Source organism: Magallana gigas, chromosome 2 (assembly GCF_963853765.1).
Source record: "Magallana gigas chromosome 2, xbMagGiga1.1, whole genome shotgun sequence".
Lineage (NCBI taxonomy): Eukaryota > Metazoa > Mollusca > Bivalvia > Ostreida > Ostreidae > Magallana > Magallana gigas.
Window position 1 is genome coordinate 12,918,570 of NC_088854.1, and position 16,434 is coordinate 12,935,003.

The 16,434-nt window shown below is 35.3% G+C and overlaps 1 protein-coding gene across 1 annotated transcript; it reads left to right on the top strand.

Annotated features, from left to right (window-relative positions):
- The first annotated feature begins 4,760 nt into the window (after positions 1-4,760).
- LOC105328033 (protocadherin-11 Y-linked) lies at positions 4,761-12,087 on the top strand. The gene is made up of 4 exons (XM_011428755.4): positions 4,761-7,950; positions 9,369-9,539; positions 10,545-10,885; positions 11,731-12,087. Exons 1-3 carry the CDS (start codon positions 5,359-5,361, stop codon positions 10,551-10,553), a joined length of 2,772 nt encoding a protein of 923 aa, XP_011427057.3. The 5' UTR covers positions 4,761-5,358; the 3' UTR covers positions 10,554-10,885; positions 11,731-12,087.
- Positions 12,088-16,434: the final 4,347 nt, after the last annotated feature.

A 16,434-nucleotide genomic window follows, 5' to 3' on the forward strand; every position in this document is an offset into this window, starting at 1 on the left:
GAAGGCTGATAATCCTAATTTGGCTAGTCAACTCTTGGAGTTGTGTTTGCTTTTTGTGGGCAATTTCTTATTTTTGAACACCAACAATTTTTGGGGTATATTGTATTATATGTTTTATAGTCTGTTCTCTTGTTGATCATTTTACAATGATTTAATTGTTATCAGGGGAAACCACCATTATACTCCTCTGTATTGTAATTATATATACACATGTAGAATAAAATCTTATTTTTGTTTTCTGATTTCTTCTTGCATTATTGGTCTATGTATGTACATATATAATTTACAAAAATATATATGTAAACTTTTAATGTCATTTTAAAAAATGACAATTCACACAACTTTTGTGTTTGTGTTGTTTAACGTTAGTCAGTGCAATGATTAGGCTATTCTATCTAAATATTTGGATAAATCAAATTTCACGTCAAAATGTAAAACATAAAAAGATTTGTCTGCAGGGAATTTAACAGGCCTTGGACGCCTCTGTCCTCAACTGAAAAGTTAAATTAATAAAATCTGTACTACCTTAACGCTATACGAATATCAATATTACTATCTAGACAGGGAAGTCCTCCGTTGGCTCGAAATGAATAACCTTGAATCTTTTCACATATTATTTTCAAATCAGGAAAGTGGGCTTCAAGACAGCTTGTGTTACACGTGTCTGATGTGAGATAAAATGTTAAACTGGTTTTAAAATACTCGCGCATCAAACATTTTCCTAAGTGAATTGATTTTATCAACCTTGGTAATGGATTTTATCATAAATTTGTTGAACTGCATAGCTATTACATTTCAGTGATGTTATATGCGAAGGACAGAAATTTTTTTTTTTATATAAATGAATGCTATTATATGCAGGCACGTAGCATCGTTTTTGAAAGTGGGGGGGGGGGCCAGACCACTCCAAAAAATCTTGACAAGCAAAAAAAAAAAAAAAGGAAATTTTAAGTTTCCAAAAATTTTCAAAATCCTAATCCGTGCGTGGGGGGGGGGGGGGGGGGGGGGTAGACTTAACTATACTTCCAAAAAAAAAATTCCCCTACCAAAATTTTCTTCCCTCCAAATCATGAAATTCCTAATCCGTGGGGGGGGGGGGGGGGGGGGGTTACTTCAATTTACTCCTCATTTCCTTATTTTCATATCAATTTTTTCCTTACTTCCAAAAAAGTGGGGGGGGGGGGGCCAACACAATGATAATTCTTTTTTTTTATATGTAAATTTTAAAAAATTTGTTGCTGCGAGAAAAAGTGGGGGGCCAGGCCCCCCCTGGCCCCCCCCTGATGATACGTGCCTGATATGAGTATCGATATAGACGAAACAGATGTTGTATTAATAAAATTTGATCGTCATTAATGGCGTATTTCAGGCTTATTTCTAGGAAATAGCATCATATAGTTACTTCGATGTTTGTATTCCGATTTTATCATATTTTAAAAAGGTTTAAATTTCTGTTACGGTAGCTGTGACATAAACACTTTTTTTTTATCAGAGGAAATAATATCACCATATAAGGTTAATGTATGCTTGCGCTCTCTCTCTCTCTCTCTCTCTCTCTCTCTCTCTCTCTCTCTCTCTCTCTCTCTCTCTCTCTCTCTCTCTCTCTCTCTCTCTCTCTCTCTCTCATAAGAATGACAGGAAATCTAAACAATGAATTGCATTTTGATTTTGACTTAACTATACTTCCAAAAAAAAAATTCCCCTACCAAAATTTTCTTCCCTCCAAATCATGAAATTCCTAATCCGTGGGGGAGGGGGGGGGGGGGGAAGGTTACTTCAATTTACTCCTCATTTCCTTATTTTCATATCAATTTTTTCCTTACTTCCAAAAAAGTGGGGGGGGGCAACACAATGATAATTCTTTTTTTTATATGTAAATTTTAAAAAATTTGTTGCTGCGAGAAAAAGTGAAAAAGTGAAAAAGTGGGGGGCCAGGTCCCCCCTGCCCCCCCCCCCCCCCCCCCTGATGCTACGTGTCTGATATGAGTATCGATATAGACGAAACAGATGTTGTATTAATAAAATTTGATCGTCATTAATGGCGTATTTCAGACTTATTTCTAGGAAATAGCATCATATAGTTACTTTGATGTTTGTATTCCGATTTTATCATATTTTAAAAAGGTTTAAATTTCTGTTACGGTAGCTGTGACATAAACACTTTTTTTTTATCAGAGGGAATAATATCACCATATAAGGTTAATGTATGCTTGCGCGCTCTCTCTCTCTCTCTCTCTCTCTCTCTCTCTCTCTCTCTCTCTCTCATAAGAATGACAGGAAATCTAAACAATGAATTGCATTTTGATTTTGCTATCGTTACATTCTGAACTGCAAAGGCACTAGAATGGGCTACTAGTATTCTGTGATATGATGCACCTTAATTCTTCTCCACCACTGTAAGTAATGCTATGTGGGCATCGGAGAACTTGCTGTTTGTAAATGCAAATAGCCATTCATATAAAGGTACATGTATACAGTATGAAGGTGTGAAAGGCATTCAAACATTAATACATGTATAAAACTGTGTAGTTTTTTAAACAAAAGATCATGCCCCGAAGCACTGGTGATTTCATAAATGCGACGTCTTTTTGTTGGTCTATTTTTTTTTCACTTCATAATATTGTAATAATTCTGCTATAAAACATATATACGTGTCTTTGGCAATTAAGAGATTGTGAATTAAGAATAGTAATTCCAAATGATAATTATATGTAGTTCTGTTCTACATGTAAATTAGCTGTAGACAAACTGGCGTTTACACAATTCAGTTTCAAATTACTTATGAGTTATTAAACTTTTCTATTACATACGAACAATTTAACTTCACACCGTATAAAAGAGCTTAGATATCATTTCACAAATTTATCATAATTGTATACATTATGTGTCAAAAGCCATAAAATAGATATACAATGTATACGTATTCGTGTCGCAAAGCTATTTTCTTATCAACAAAATCTCGTTTTATTTATTTTTTTCTCTCCAATCTGAGTTTACGGTCTTCGCGTTGGCTAATTGCAGCAGTCTACAAGCGGAGCATCAAAATGATTGAACAAAAAGGGAGAAAAAATACAGAGAAATTAACAAGATAGCCATCGGTGTTGAATTTCCCCTTAAGAAAGATTTTCAGTTTTTTGTTCTGAATTAGAATTTAATCGGGCTGATCCTAACGGATCTGTGGCAAATCCGCGTCTTACAAAGATATTAAGGACACTAGTTCTCAAATAAAGCTCAGAACGATATAGAAATTTTTTTTCATAATGAAGTTTTTCGAAAATTCAATATACATGAAGCATTTAACAGTCTGGCCCCATCTTCACCAATATTTTTAAATCACTCAACTCAGTGTTCAACTCAAATCCTGTAAAAAAAGGGGCATAAATTTGAGATCAAAGCTCAGACTTGAGGCTGGGTATTGACTTGAGGAGAGTTGGTGATTACCTGGGTATGGTTACATAGTATGTATATTGAACACGAATTTTCTTATAGGATAATATTCATTTTGCAAACTGTTTATCAGCAGTTTGGTAAATATTTACAACATATAAGCCATTACAAAAATTCGTCATTAATTTTGAGATCAAAATTAATATAGATCAAATTGCTGTTCATTTTTCTACAATATCCAACAACATAACATAGCCTTTACAAGTGTCAAAACCAAGAAGAAATTTATTTTGACCCCGTTAATATCTCCCATTTAAAGCCTCATTGAAACCGCCGATTTTTTATCATATTTTTCTATCAATGCACCCCCTGGACATGTGTTATTTGAAATATAAAATAAGGATAGTGTTTCTCTCTATGTTTAAAATCCACCCCATTCAAATTCGAGCGTAAGTGTGAAGAATATTCAATTATGATCCCATCTTCTTTGTACAGAGAAATCATTTGCCCTTTTTCATGCCCTATTGAAATATAAAATACGCGAATTTAATCATTTCAAAGGCGCATATTGAAAAAGATTTCGATATTAGATAATGTAGAGTACAGGCTAAGTTTGGTGAGCTTGTTCACAATCTTCCTAATTCATAGTCAATAAATCTGGTGAAATCAAGGCGGCGACAAACGGAAACATAAACATCTAAGGATCATGGCAGATGGCTTCTCTGCAGTCAGGTCTTGCATCTTTATGTAGGTACATGTGTACGCGTGCTATCACTGGGAAGTTGGCCCAGGAAAACCCTCATTTGGAAATTGAAATCACAATAAGTCGAAAATTAATGCGATATTTGTAAACGCTTCCTTGAGCAAATTATGTTCAAATTGAAATTCAAATTGAGTTCAAGTTGTACCAAATAATTGAGATAAATGATATCAATGCAAAATTGACACAATAAAAGTGATATTCTCTTTGAAAAGTTCACGTTTGTTTTCTATTGCATGTCATTTTTATTAGTAAATAAATGCAATGGCACCTAAGACATTCAGTTGATAATCTCTCGTAAACATTGAAGTTAATGTTTGCTCTCAACTGAAATCCTAAGAACAGTACTTAGCAGAATATATCAAAAGATATAACCAATGATCCGACTACATTCAAAACTGAAATAAATGATCAACAGAAATTATTATTGTGCAACCTCAAGCGCATCAGCATCAAAGGCTTTTTACATCTGCAGAAAGAAGTTCATGAATTATGGATTTTTCTACTGCTCGATTAATTTTATTTAAAAGCCGCGTGATTCGCTGCTTTTCTATTGGGTTTCTCCTCGCCTAGGAAGGCGGAGTCTTCGTTGTAAACAGGTCACTTTTAAAAATTAAACCTTTTAAATAACACTGCGAAGCTACTTATCAGATGATAGCGCGTCAAGAAACGTCCGTTTTCTCTGCAGGCTCAAAGACAAGAAGATCACAACGAAAAACGTGCTATGTTTTTGTTTCAAGTGACAATGACTGGACGTTATTTTACGGCTACTCGAGTTTGCAGAATTTATCTGGAGGGATTTGGACAAAAGGTGTGAGAATCCCCCTGACTCGGGCCGATTACGCCGGATTAGGACAAATCTAAAGAACATCGATTGGAAAACATTGATCAACACTGCTACAGATCTATACCGTTTTTAATTACGGACGGATTAAAGCGTCAAAAGATGATTTATTTAGGCATGGAAATGAGATTGTTACTTGTAAACGAAATAAATTGACTTCTATTGCGAGTCTTCATTTATTTCACGTTTATTCCACGAGATTTGACATTACGAGTATCGGTTATTGATGTTTAACGTAAACAGTTTTTTCAAGGCATTGGGCCCTCTCGACTTCTCGATGGAAAGAGGAACGACATTTGGAGTTTGATTGACTATCACGACAGGTGCGCGTTCTGATATATCCAAGTTTGTGTCTTCACCTTACACCATGAAATTGCTACGCGTACAGTGTTGGTGCCTTATGTTGCTTGTGCTGCAAGTGCATGCTTTGGAAGTGACTTATAACCTGGAAGAAGAAACAAAACGTGGGGTTCTGGTTGGAAATGTTGCAGAGGATGCTGGACTGTCAAATGTCAACAATCCGACATTTAGCCTGTTTCAGGCCGGGTACCCCGCGGCCAAGTGGTTCTCTATCACCGAGGACCTGGGCGAACTCCACACTAACGCTACTATAGACAGGGACACTATCTGTGAATTCCAGGACCAGTGTGTTCTTAATCTGGTGGCTGTTGCCTCCACTGAAGATGGGGATTTCCACAAGATTAAAATATACGTCAACATTATAGACATAAATGACAATTCGCCAACATTTTCAAAGAGTGTTGTCAGTTTACAGATATCGGAAGACACTGCTATCAATTTTTCATATTCCCTCGAGGGCGCCGTGGATTTAGATACGGGTAACAACTCCGTGGAGAGGTACGAGATCCCGTCGCACGATTCACCATTCCATACCGCGGCGGACAAGTTCTCTGATGGCCGATCTATGTTAAAACTCATCCTCAAGCAAACACTAGACCGCGAGACCCACCCCAGCTATCTGATTCAAGTGGTGGCTTACGACGGTGGAACTCCCCCCAAAACGGGATCCATGACAGTGAACATTACTGTAGGGGATATTAATGATAATTACCCGATATTCTCAAAACCCTCCTACAACGTTACCATAATGGACGACCTCCCCGTAGAATCTGTTGTTGTTAAAACATTTGCAAGTGATAAAGACGAAGGAATAAATGGAGAGGTGCAATACCGTTTAGATCCCCGCCAAACGGAGGACATCTTTCAAATTTTTCATATGAACTCAACAACGGGCGAAATCTATCTCAAAGAGTCGCTCATTTCCGGTTCTCGGGAAAATTACAACATTCTGATAGAGGCTACTGACTTGGGTAATCAGCCATTGATATCAAAATCACAAGTCTTTGTGCGCGTGCAAGATAATCACAATAACTTCCCGGTGATCAATGTGAATGTTTTGTCTGGCAGTGATACTGCCGAGGTCTCCGAGCACGCCAGTCAGGGCACCGTGGTAGCGCACGTAGCAGTGAAAGACCCCGACACAGGGGCCAACGGGCTGGTGACGTGTGATGTTATCAGCGACTATTTTAAAATTCAAAAGTTTGAAGAAAACGAGTACAAAGTTGTGGTCTTCGCGTCGTTAAATCGGGAAATGAGGGATAATTACGAAGTGACTGTCAATTGCAGAGACGCGGGAAGCCCACCCAGAGAAACCAACTTTACTTTTCCTGTCATTGTTGTCGATGAAAATGACAATCCTCCACGATTTGAAAGACAAACATATAATGCTAATATACTGGAAAATAATGATATTGATATTAGCCTGTTGACGGTTTCTGCGACAGATGACGATATTGGGGTTAATGCTGATCTGAGGTACTCTGTATCACAAGAAGCCCAGAACTTAGCGAGCATCGATGCGCTTTCTGGTAGTTTGAGGTTAAAGATAGCTCTGGATAGGGAACAACACAGTCAGATTTCATTTTATGTATATGCTACAGACTCAGGGGATGTTCCCCTTACCGGAACAGCCACAGTCAATATAATTGTGAAAGACGCAAACGACAATGCACCTACGTATCCGGATAAAATCTCCACATTCGTTGTAACTGAAAACATAGCCGCACCCAGAGTAATAGGAACTGTTTCAGCTTTCGACAAGGATGATGGAATCAATTCAGAAGTTCGGCATTATCTGATGACCTCGAATACTGGCGAGTTGCCTCCCTTCGAAGTGAAAGAAAATGGAACAGTACTTGTAACGCGATCCCTCGACAGAGAGACTGTTGCATTGTACGAGTTACAAATAATGGCGATGGATAGAGGTTCTCCTGCTAAAACTGGCTATTCGTTTATAAAAATCTTAGTGGAGGACACAAATGACAACAAACCTATCTTCATCTTCCCCAGCGAAGCTAACCGGTCCATTACCGTTCCATTATCAACTGCACAGAATACAGTGGTTGCAACCTTGACCGCCAGTGATGGAGATACAGATGTTAACGCTCAGCTGAGATATTATACAGACGACCAGAATATGACTGAAACCTTTGTCATCAATAGTGCTACAGGCGAAGTTATAGTTGCGCGCGCACTTGACTCTGATGACCTTGGTTTGTATGTGTTTAAGGTCAAAGTTCAAGATTGGAGTAGCAATCCTCTAAGTGCTGAAGAAACTCTACTCATCAATGTGATAGCAGACTCAGTAGCAGACGAATCGAGTTTCTCGCGGTATTACGTCATTGCTATCAGTATGTCGACAGTGACGGTTGTGTTAGCCATTGTGATTATAGTTGCAATATGTTTATTAAGAAAAGAGGACAGTAAAAGGAAACGCTACGACAGCGCCCGTTCTACCGTTGCCATAGTGAGTAAAGATGTGGAGGATCCAGATTGCTATGACAACTCTCCCCCCGTCCATAAAGAGGTCTTTTATCCACCCGGATATGACTTGGGCAACAGACAGTTTTTCCCTATTGATCGTTCCATTTCAGTCCAGGTATGTTGGTTAATCAAATCAACATTTGATATTGCAATCTATTTCTCATCAATCCTATTGATTTTTTCTTCTTCATCTTCTTATCTTATTTTTTGCAGAAAAAGGGTTAAAAAACAGTCCCTTATCTATGATTCCCACTTTCTTTAGATTTATTCAGTAAAGATCATTATCGAGTAATAGTTGCTACCTTTAAGCTCGCCTTTTTGTGGTGTCTTTTTGCTAAATCACTGGCTTTTGATATTTATCCTATCATTTTACGGAGAGTTTTAAATGTACAAAGAGAAACACGGCTAGTTTGTGTATAGTTTATTCATAACATGTCATCGCTATGATTTGATTTACTCACGCAAGCAACTCCCAACATGCAGACCAAATACTTACTACTTAGGTTAATTCGGCGGGGGTTCGATTTATTAGTTTTTATAGTGGTCACCTTGAGTGTCATGGGGTTATGTTTGCTTAAAATGGAGCCTCTTTGGTCCCAATATGTTGTGATGTAATTATCAACAAAGTCAACATGAAAAGACCTTGTCCAATGAAATCAAAATTATTCCTGATCTAGATTTTAATCTCGGCTGTTTTCTTAGTGACGCATTGAAAAGTGACACGATGAAAAGGGAAAACTTCTGTTGATTCAGAGTAAAACTTTCGCTTTATATCAATTGTGCGAAATAATCTCTGCATTCAAAAATTAATATGGCGCGGCACAAAGATTTTCTTAGTAAAATGTCTTCTAAAGTGGGTTTTAAACAACATTTTCCATTAGTACCAGACAAACAATTTGTTGTTATAATAGTAGTACTTTTAAATACAAATTTATAATGAACACGCAGCTTTTAAATATATTTTCAAGCGGAATAACAGTTTTATTATTATTAAATCGCCACAATTTTTCGACATTATTACAACGAAGAGCCTCGGTTTACTGAAAAACATAATTGCCATTTTTGTTAAAAGATCTGAATTTGAGACTTATTGTGATACAAATTCAGGCATAAATCTCCGTTAAATTGAAATAATTACCAACCAAATCGTTTAAAACCATAAATATATATTGAATTCGATTCAACACGGAAAGCTTTTTATTCATTTGTAAATTAAATAAACTGTAGTTTTGCCAAGTCATATACATGTAATTATATCAATAATTTGCAAAGTAATTACCAAAACCTCTAGGTTTGAGGAAATCTTTACAACGAATTTAAATGTTTACACACTCATTATTCCTCGCCTTTTTTATCTTGAAAAAAAAATACCTCGACAAAAAAAATTTTTTTCACTTAAACTATTTAGTTTTATACATTTTTTCGCACAATAAGAAATTAGATGTACACTGTGCACGATCCGTTATACATTGTCCTTCGGATTGTATTTTTCTTTGCATTTTGTAACATATCTTAATCAATTATATTTTTTAGATCCCACCGACGATTCCAGAGGCAGATCCTCTCCCTAAGGTCCCGAGTGACCCCTCTTTGTGGGAAGGGTGTGAAAGTGTCAACGAAAACGAGAGAAATCGGAACCAGCTAATGACCCTGCAGTACCACCAATCCTTGATGAGGATACAGAGTATTAAACGATCAAACTCGGTGAGCAAATTTTTTGAAGGGGGGGGGGAGGTATGTTTGGTTGTGATGTTTTTTTGGTTTTTGTTTTGTTTGTTTGCTTGTTGTTTTTGTTTTTGTTTTTTGTTTTTTTGTTTTTGTTTTGTTTTTGGTTTTTTTGGTTTTTTGTTTTTTTTTTTTGGGGGGGGGGGGGGTAGTTTAGATATGTGTAAAGTTATATAAAATTACATGCACTTCTCTAAACTGTGATTTGAAGATTTTTATTCCTGAAATGACGTATATAATTAGATGCTAATTTAAGCCTTAATAAACATTATAATATTAATACTAAAGTTTATGGTAAAAAGAAATTTTTTTTTGTAGATAAGAAAATTCGGTTATAGTGAACAGTTATTATGACAATTTTGTTTTGATTTCTACATTTTAGAAATATTGATTTAGGAATAAAAAGTTTTTTAAATTATCCGGCCTCACTCTCAAACAAATTTCAAGCCGTGGCAAAGCATGTATCTATGATAGTGTTCAAGTTGCTCTATTTGTACAAATCTTGTCGTTCTATAAATACGCACAAAAGCTACAGTTTTACATATTCTACTTTGAGCTGCATGAAAAGAATACCGTTTACAAAAGTTTCGACCTTGCTAGAGTAAAATCTTTTAGTAAATAATAATTGACACCGAAGTGTTTGCCTTTATCTTAAGGGATCCGGAAATGTGCAATTAATACTGAAAAGTTTGTCAATTCGATTAGAAAATTTTTTTTATTAAAAGGCAACGTGCTCACTCTATAAAAACAAATTAAAACTCTAGGTGAAGCACGATTGCAAGTAATTGATACATGTTTGTTTTATTTTAACAAATGCATTAGGTTTCCGACACTTTGTGGATATCAATTTAATCCTTTGATCCAGACTTTAGTTACTTCGAGTACAATATTTTCCATCGTGTAGAGCAAATACTATTGTGTTATGGTTCAATTTGTTGTTAATTTAAGCCGTGGCCTTAATCTATTTTGTATTTCTTTTTGTAGACAATCTGACGTAGCGGCAGTTGAAGGAGCAAAAGCATTAATTAGATATACCTCCCCCTTTGGGGGAGTTCTTTCAGTAGAAATAAACTAACAGTGAATATATTAACAGGGGGATTATTGGACTGTGTAAATATGGCGAGAAACTGAGAAAAATCTCTACGTCAATATTGATTCACCTGTTTTTACAAACTGATACTAAAGTTATACAAGGAACAAAAGCTTCTCCTGCGGATAAAAACGGAAGCCGATCTTGTGTAAGCACGCGACGAACCGGACTATCGAGGAACGAGAAAAGACGAATAAAACTGCCTGCAGAAATGCCAGCCAATCGAATAATAATCGTAAGTTTACAGGGATTTTGAATTTTAAAATGCAAAGCGAAAAACGCTTTTAAAAGATAATCGCTTAAAGATTTTGTCAACCCATTACTCTTTTGGAAATTGACATGGCGGCAGCTCAAGTGTTTTATATGTCACACTTGATCTTGAGAACAACATAAACAACAAGAAATACTACATCTTACTCTAGAATTAATACAGTACATGTTATTACATGCCCAAAAATCGAAAACCACTTATTTTCGAAATTAAAAGTTGGGTGTACTTGAGCAGAAGTGAATAGCACTTTAGTGGTTAATTAAATAACTTCTGTCGAGTTCAGGTGTCATTTTCTAACCCTTTATACTCTCTGAAGGTCCTAATTAACTACTTCAGTTTTCAATTCATCCAGCTAAAATCAGTTTGATATACAGTATACCTGTATTTATAAGTACACGTGTATACACATCCTTGTTAAATATATTGAAATGAAGGCCTCTCAGTAGTGAACGATGAATAACTGTTACCATTTAATTTGTTTGATACGCCATCAGACATCGGTCAATGTTTAAACATAAGTGTGTGGTATATTGTTATTTTAAAGAGTCGTCAGTTGATACTAATCTGTTGTCATTTACCCAAACTTTTAATAAATATTGGCTTAAGAGCGTGCGTTTCTCTTCTGTGACAATAATAAATACTATTATCAAAACTCATTTCGGCGATTTAATTCCCTTTCTCTTTGATATTCAGAAAGTCCCCTGCTTCGTTGATGTACTCATTGACATGTCATTATATTCAACGAACTTTTATTCTGCTGTCAATTTAATTTATAAGAATAACTTTATTAATCATTCTATTTTTTGTAGGTCGAAAATGCTAAATCTACCCTGAAGTATTGAAACCGGAAATGGGATATTTTGGACCGCATGGGAATCGGAATATTTCGGCTTTTAACCAAACCGACAGACGAAGCAAGTTTCTAATGGAATAACAGACAATTATCTTTCCTGCTTACATGTAAATTGTGTGCCAAAGGCTTAGCGTAGGACCTTAATGGATGAAAGTAGACATTTTATTGCAATAATTGAGACATTTTTCGCAAAATTGTTTGTGATTGTGCGATAGGACGATATCTTAAATTTTTGATGGCATTTTTGTATTGTTATGATAATATGGTGCTATATGTTGTTATGAAATTGGATTAAAATTTTATCATAAAATTGCTTTATGTATTAATGCACACAAGACTTCTAATTTTACTTCCACGCATGCATGGATACATTTTGTTAGGTTTGATAAAATGTTGAATCACCGAATTCAAAGAGAATGAATTTTCATTAAAGAGAAAGTTGGGACCGATTTAATAAAATATAGCTTTCCATCTTTGTAGTACATACAACTTAAGTAAAATTGTGTATATCGGATGTATGTTTTCCTGGACCAACAACGTTAAATAAACATGAAATATTGCTATGTATGCCGTGAATAGGTTGTAATTATCCAGCAACTAAGCACAGACACCTCGGCCCGTAAATCTCCTCTATACAAGTGGTACAAAAGCGTGCTCATTACGCTGATTTGGGATCAGATTTGGTGGTCTTTTCGCTGCTTGATCTTTTTGAAAATTGGGTGACATTAACCCGAAATGAATTACAGAGTAGACACTGGAAAAGAGAAACCCCGCTCCCCTAGACTTGTTATTTTTCTGATAATGTACATTCTCAAGACACCGTATCTTTCTTGTTTTGATACCTTTAAATATCTTCAACGACTCCATCGGAGATTTAACAGGTTTAAAAATTGGTCTCGATGAGTTTATGCCAGTTCAAGTTCATTTGAGAAGATAACTGAATGGCAGAATTTTAAACAGAATTATAAAATTCGATATCCGGTTTTGAATTTTTAGCAGTTTCTCAATCTGATACCGAAACACATGGCAAATGTAACAGGGTTTAATGAAAACTCTGTAGTTGGAAATAATGAAATAAAGACTGTTAATTTGAATTATTATTCAAGACAAAACACGCACAGACACGGTTAACCATAAACAGAAATTGTATATAATCACCGATTTAGCATCTAATTTATAGAACTGGTTCTAATGATATCGTATCGTTTTCAAAATCTACATGCATAATGTATAGCAATAAAGCACGATGCAAATCCCACGTGTCGTATGGCAGATAGCAATTTTAAAAGTAGAAAACAATTATTATAATAAAAAATTAAACAGTGCTTCTTTTATTGATGTTGCCAAATTTTAAATAGTAATTTGAGTTTTTAAAATGCATTAAGCGGCCATCTAAATTTATTTAATGATTTCAATGATTTGGGGTAAATAGGAGGGCCGGATTCGGGTCCATGAAGGAGGCACCTTTATTTATTTTGTGACGTACTTTCTTATGATGAAAAAAATCAACTAAATTTCAGCATTATATTACAAATAGTTTATACATATCACATAATGTACAATTTTGATTTCTAACAGTGTATATATACATTTGTACATGTGGCCGAATGGGTTAAAGCTGAAGATTATGTTCTACATTTCATGAGCTCGAATCCTTCTAGGGATATTAATGATTTTGCTTAAACCTGTAAAATGTATTTTATGGTAAAATAATCTCAATTTTAAAAACATATTTTGAATATGATGTACTTTCATTTACATTTATATCTCAAGGTGTCCCATACGACCTTAATATTCAAAGAGACATCAGCGAGTGGTCAGTTTGACGCGTAACCGCGGACAGTTAGTATCCTCGGGAGTTTTTGATGTCGACCGAGGACCGATGCCCGTCGCAGATAGTGCTATGATAGCTCCAGCGAACACGTTTTAATGTTTGACCAGCAGACGTTATCAGGAATAAATTGAATTCTTTCTGCAGATGATTACGGTGGTTAATACCGTGTGGCGAACGCCCTATCAAACACCAATTTGCTTTTCAGCGTTAATGGCGCGATCCTCTCTTTATGTCGCCAAAATGTGGTCCCATCCGGAAAAATAAAATATCTGTTGTAAATTATAGATTTCGTGTGTAAACAGGGCGAAATGTGTTTATTTGATTTGCAAAGTCAAGTTGATAAACGCTCGGATACGTATTTTTTCCATTTATTATTGAAATTTAAATAAACATCTTTAACGGTGTATAATTTGTCTCGCCCCCTAGTTCTGTACCCATAAACCCATCCTTATACAAATAAGTCTTCATAATATTTTTGTTAATATATCTGGGTGTATATATCCTTTTGTAGAGGCAGTTTGAAAATTTTAATCAGTTAATGAAGGGGCGAGACTTTCAATGTACATATACATGTATATATCAAAACTACAATATACAATGGTTTGCTTTATTGAATATTCTTTTAATTTTTTTTTTAAAGTTTTTTCCCATAATGCACCAACTCATGAAATGGACAAGGACACATTGTTAGTGCGCTGTCAAATGCATTAAAATTGTGTCAACAGAAAAAAGATTCTTTTATTTCCCCATTTTCTTTCTTAATGTATGAAAAGAATCCTTTTCACTTCTCAGAATTTTGTAAATCGATATTTCAAATACAAGGTTGAAAGGCGCATTATTTGTTGTTAACCGCGAGTGCCGAAAAAAATATGAATTTCCTGTCATAAGTCTATTGTAGTGAGATACACTGACTCAGTGGTGAGATGTAGAGTCATAGAGTGACACAATGCCCTCACAATACCAGCCAGCTATCTGTCTATCCCTCTCTTACAAACCTTTTGAATCCAAGGACTAGGATTATTCTACAGAGCGTTTTTTATTAAACTACGAGAATAGAAGGCTGTTGACTTTCTTTTGAGAGAAACTCGAGTTCTGGGATCATATCAACTTAAAAGGCGGGTGATATCCTTTTGAAGAATCCTGAAGTATTATCAATGCCATCTTTTGTAAATATTGTAAATATTACGTAATTTTCGATTTGTGAACCTTTTTACATACGTTTGCTTGCTGTATGTAAATTAGATCTTATATATCTCCGTGGTGTACGTTTTCATGAATAAACTTAATCAGAAAGCATCAAATTTACGTCCTTGAGGAGGTACATTATTCCGAGAGGTCAATATCGTGACGTGTGCAGCTCAATGCTATAAAAGCTCAAGGTGACACCGTTATTGTACAGCGATAGGTAGTTTTGTGTCACAAAAAAGAGTTCTGTGGTTCATATCGGTAAATAGAGAGAGAGAGAGAGAGAGAGAGAGAGAGAGAGAGAGAGAGAGAGAGAGACCCAACAACATTGTGGTAACAAAAAACAAAACAAAAAATAAAAACTTGTTATTATTTGTACAAAGAATTCGCTTACAATTAGATTAAACCTCCATATTTTTCTAAAACAGCCTATGCAAATTATTTTTTTTACCAGTTATTTCTAATTTAATTAAAATTAGATGTTCCGAATCCGAGACATATAGTTTTAATTAGATTGCAATTGATTAATATTACATATATATTATTTTGCACGTTCACTATAGCATGTATTTGAAAATAGAACCATTTTAACAAAAGCTTGGACTTTGGGTAGTTGTGTCAAACAGCAATGTGACGTAGGCCTGTCTACATGTATTTCATTGCTAGCCACTCAGTCATGGCTCTTTGAAATCAACAAGATTTGTCTGGCTTTTGAGCTAAGACTACGCAATTGATGCATATTTCGCTTGAAACCGCGTCATTTTTAATTTGTTTTGACGCAAGGAATTAATAGATAGCTACGCCCTACTGAAAGTCCAAGGTCTTGTTAAAATGGTTCTATTAAGGCAGGTATCTTGAAAATGACATTTGTTTTCTTAAAAAAAAATAACATGTACATTTATGGCTGACATTGGTCATTTAGTTCCTGGGAAGTTAAATCTGTATCGCAATGAATAATCATTTTTACGCAGTTTACACACCAATTGCGTATAAATATGTTAAAGTTTTATAAAGGGAGCTAAACGTCTCGTTTTATCAGTGTCCTCTTTACCCCGTGAGAGTTATCGCACTTTTCATTCCAGGTTTTTCGGTTAAAAAAAAAGAGAAAAAGCATGGATAAGCAGTGCCCTTCGGGGGTTAATTTTTTTTACCAATATAATGATGCATTGCAAACTCATAATCAACACTGACTTGCATGAAATACAAAATAAAACTATATCAAATTTTAAACCCCAGCACCTATTAAAAAGTTATGGGTTTTGTCCTGACCATCAACCCCGAACTGGCCATGCGTGCGTTTTATAGTGTTATTATAATGCTCATGAAATAAAAGCTGGAATATCTTTTACTGATTTATTCAAAGTACACAATGTATTAATTCCCTATTTTGATTTTTTCTACCTACTGTATAGAGAAAACAAAAGATCTTACGGCACTTCCCAGTATTTTATCAGCGAATGCATTTACATGTACATGCAACGAATTATCTTTAAAGTAAATCAGCTTCTCCACACAGCTCATACAAAACCACTACATCGTGCTTGAGTAACTGCTAAGTGAGATTGAAACTATATTGAGCTACCAAACATGCATAAGTTTTAACAGATATTGAGCAAACTTGATGCAGGTATAGTACCTACA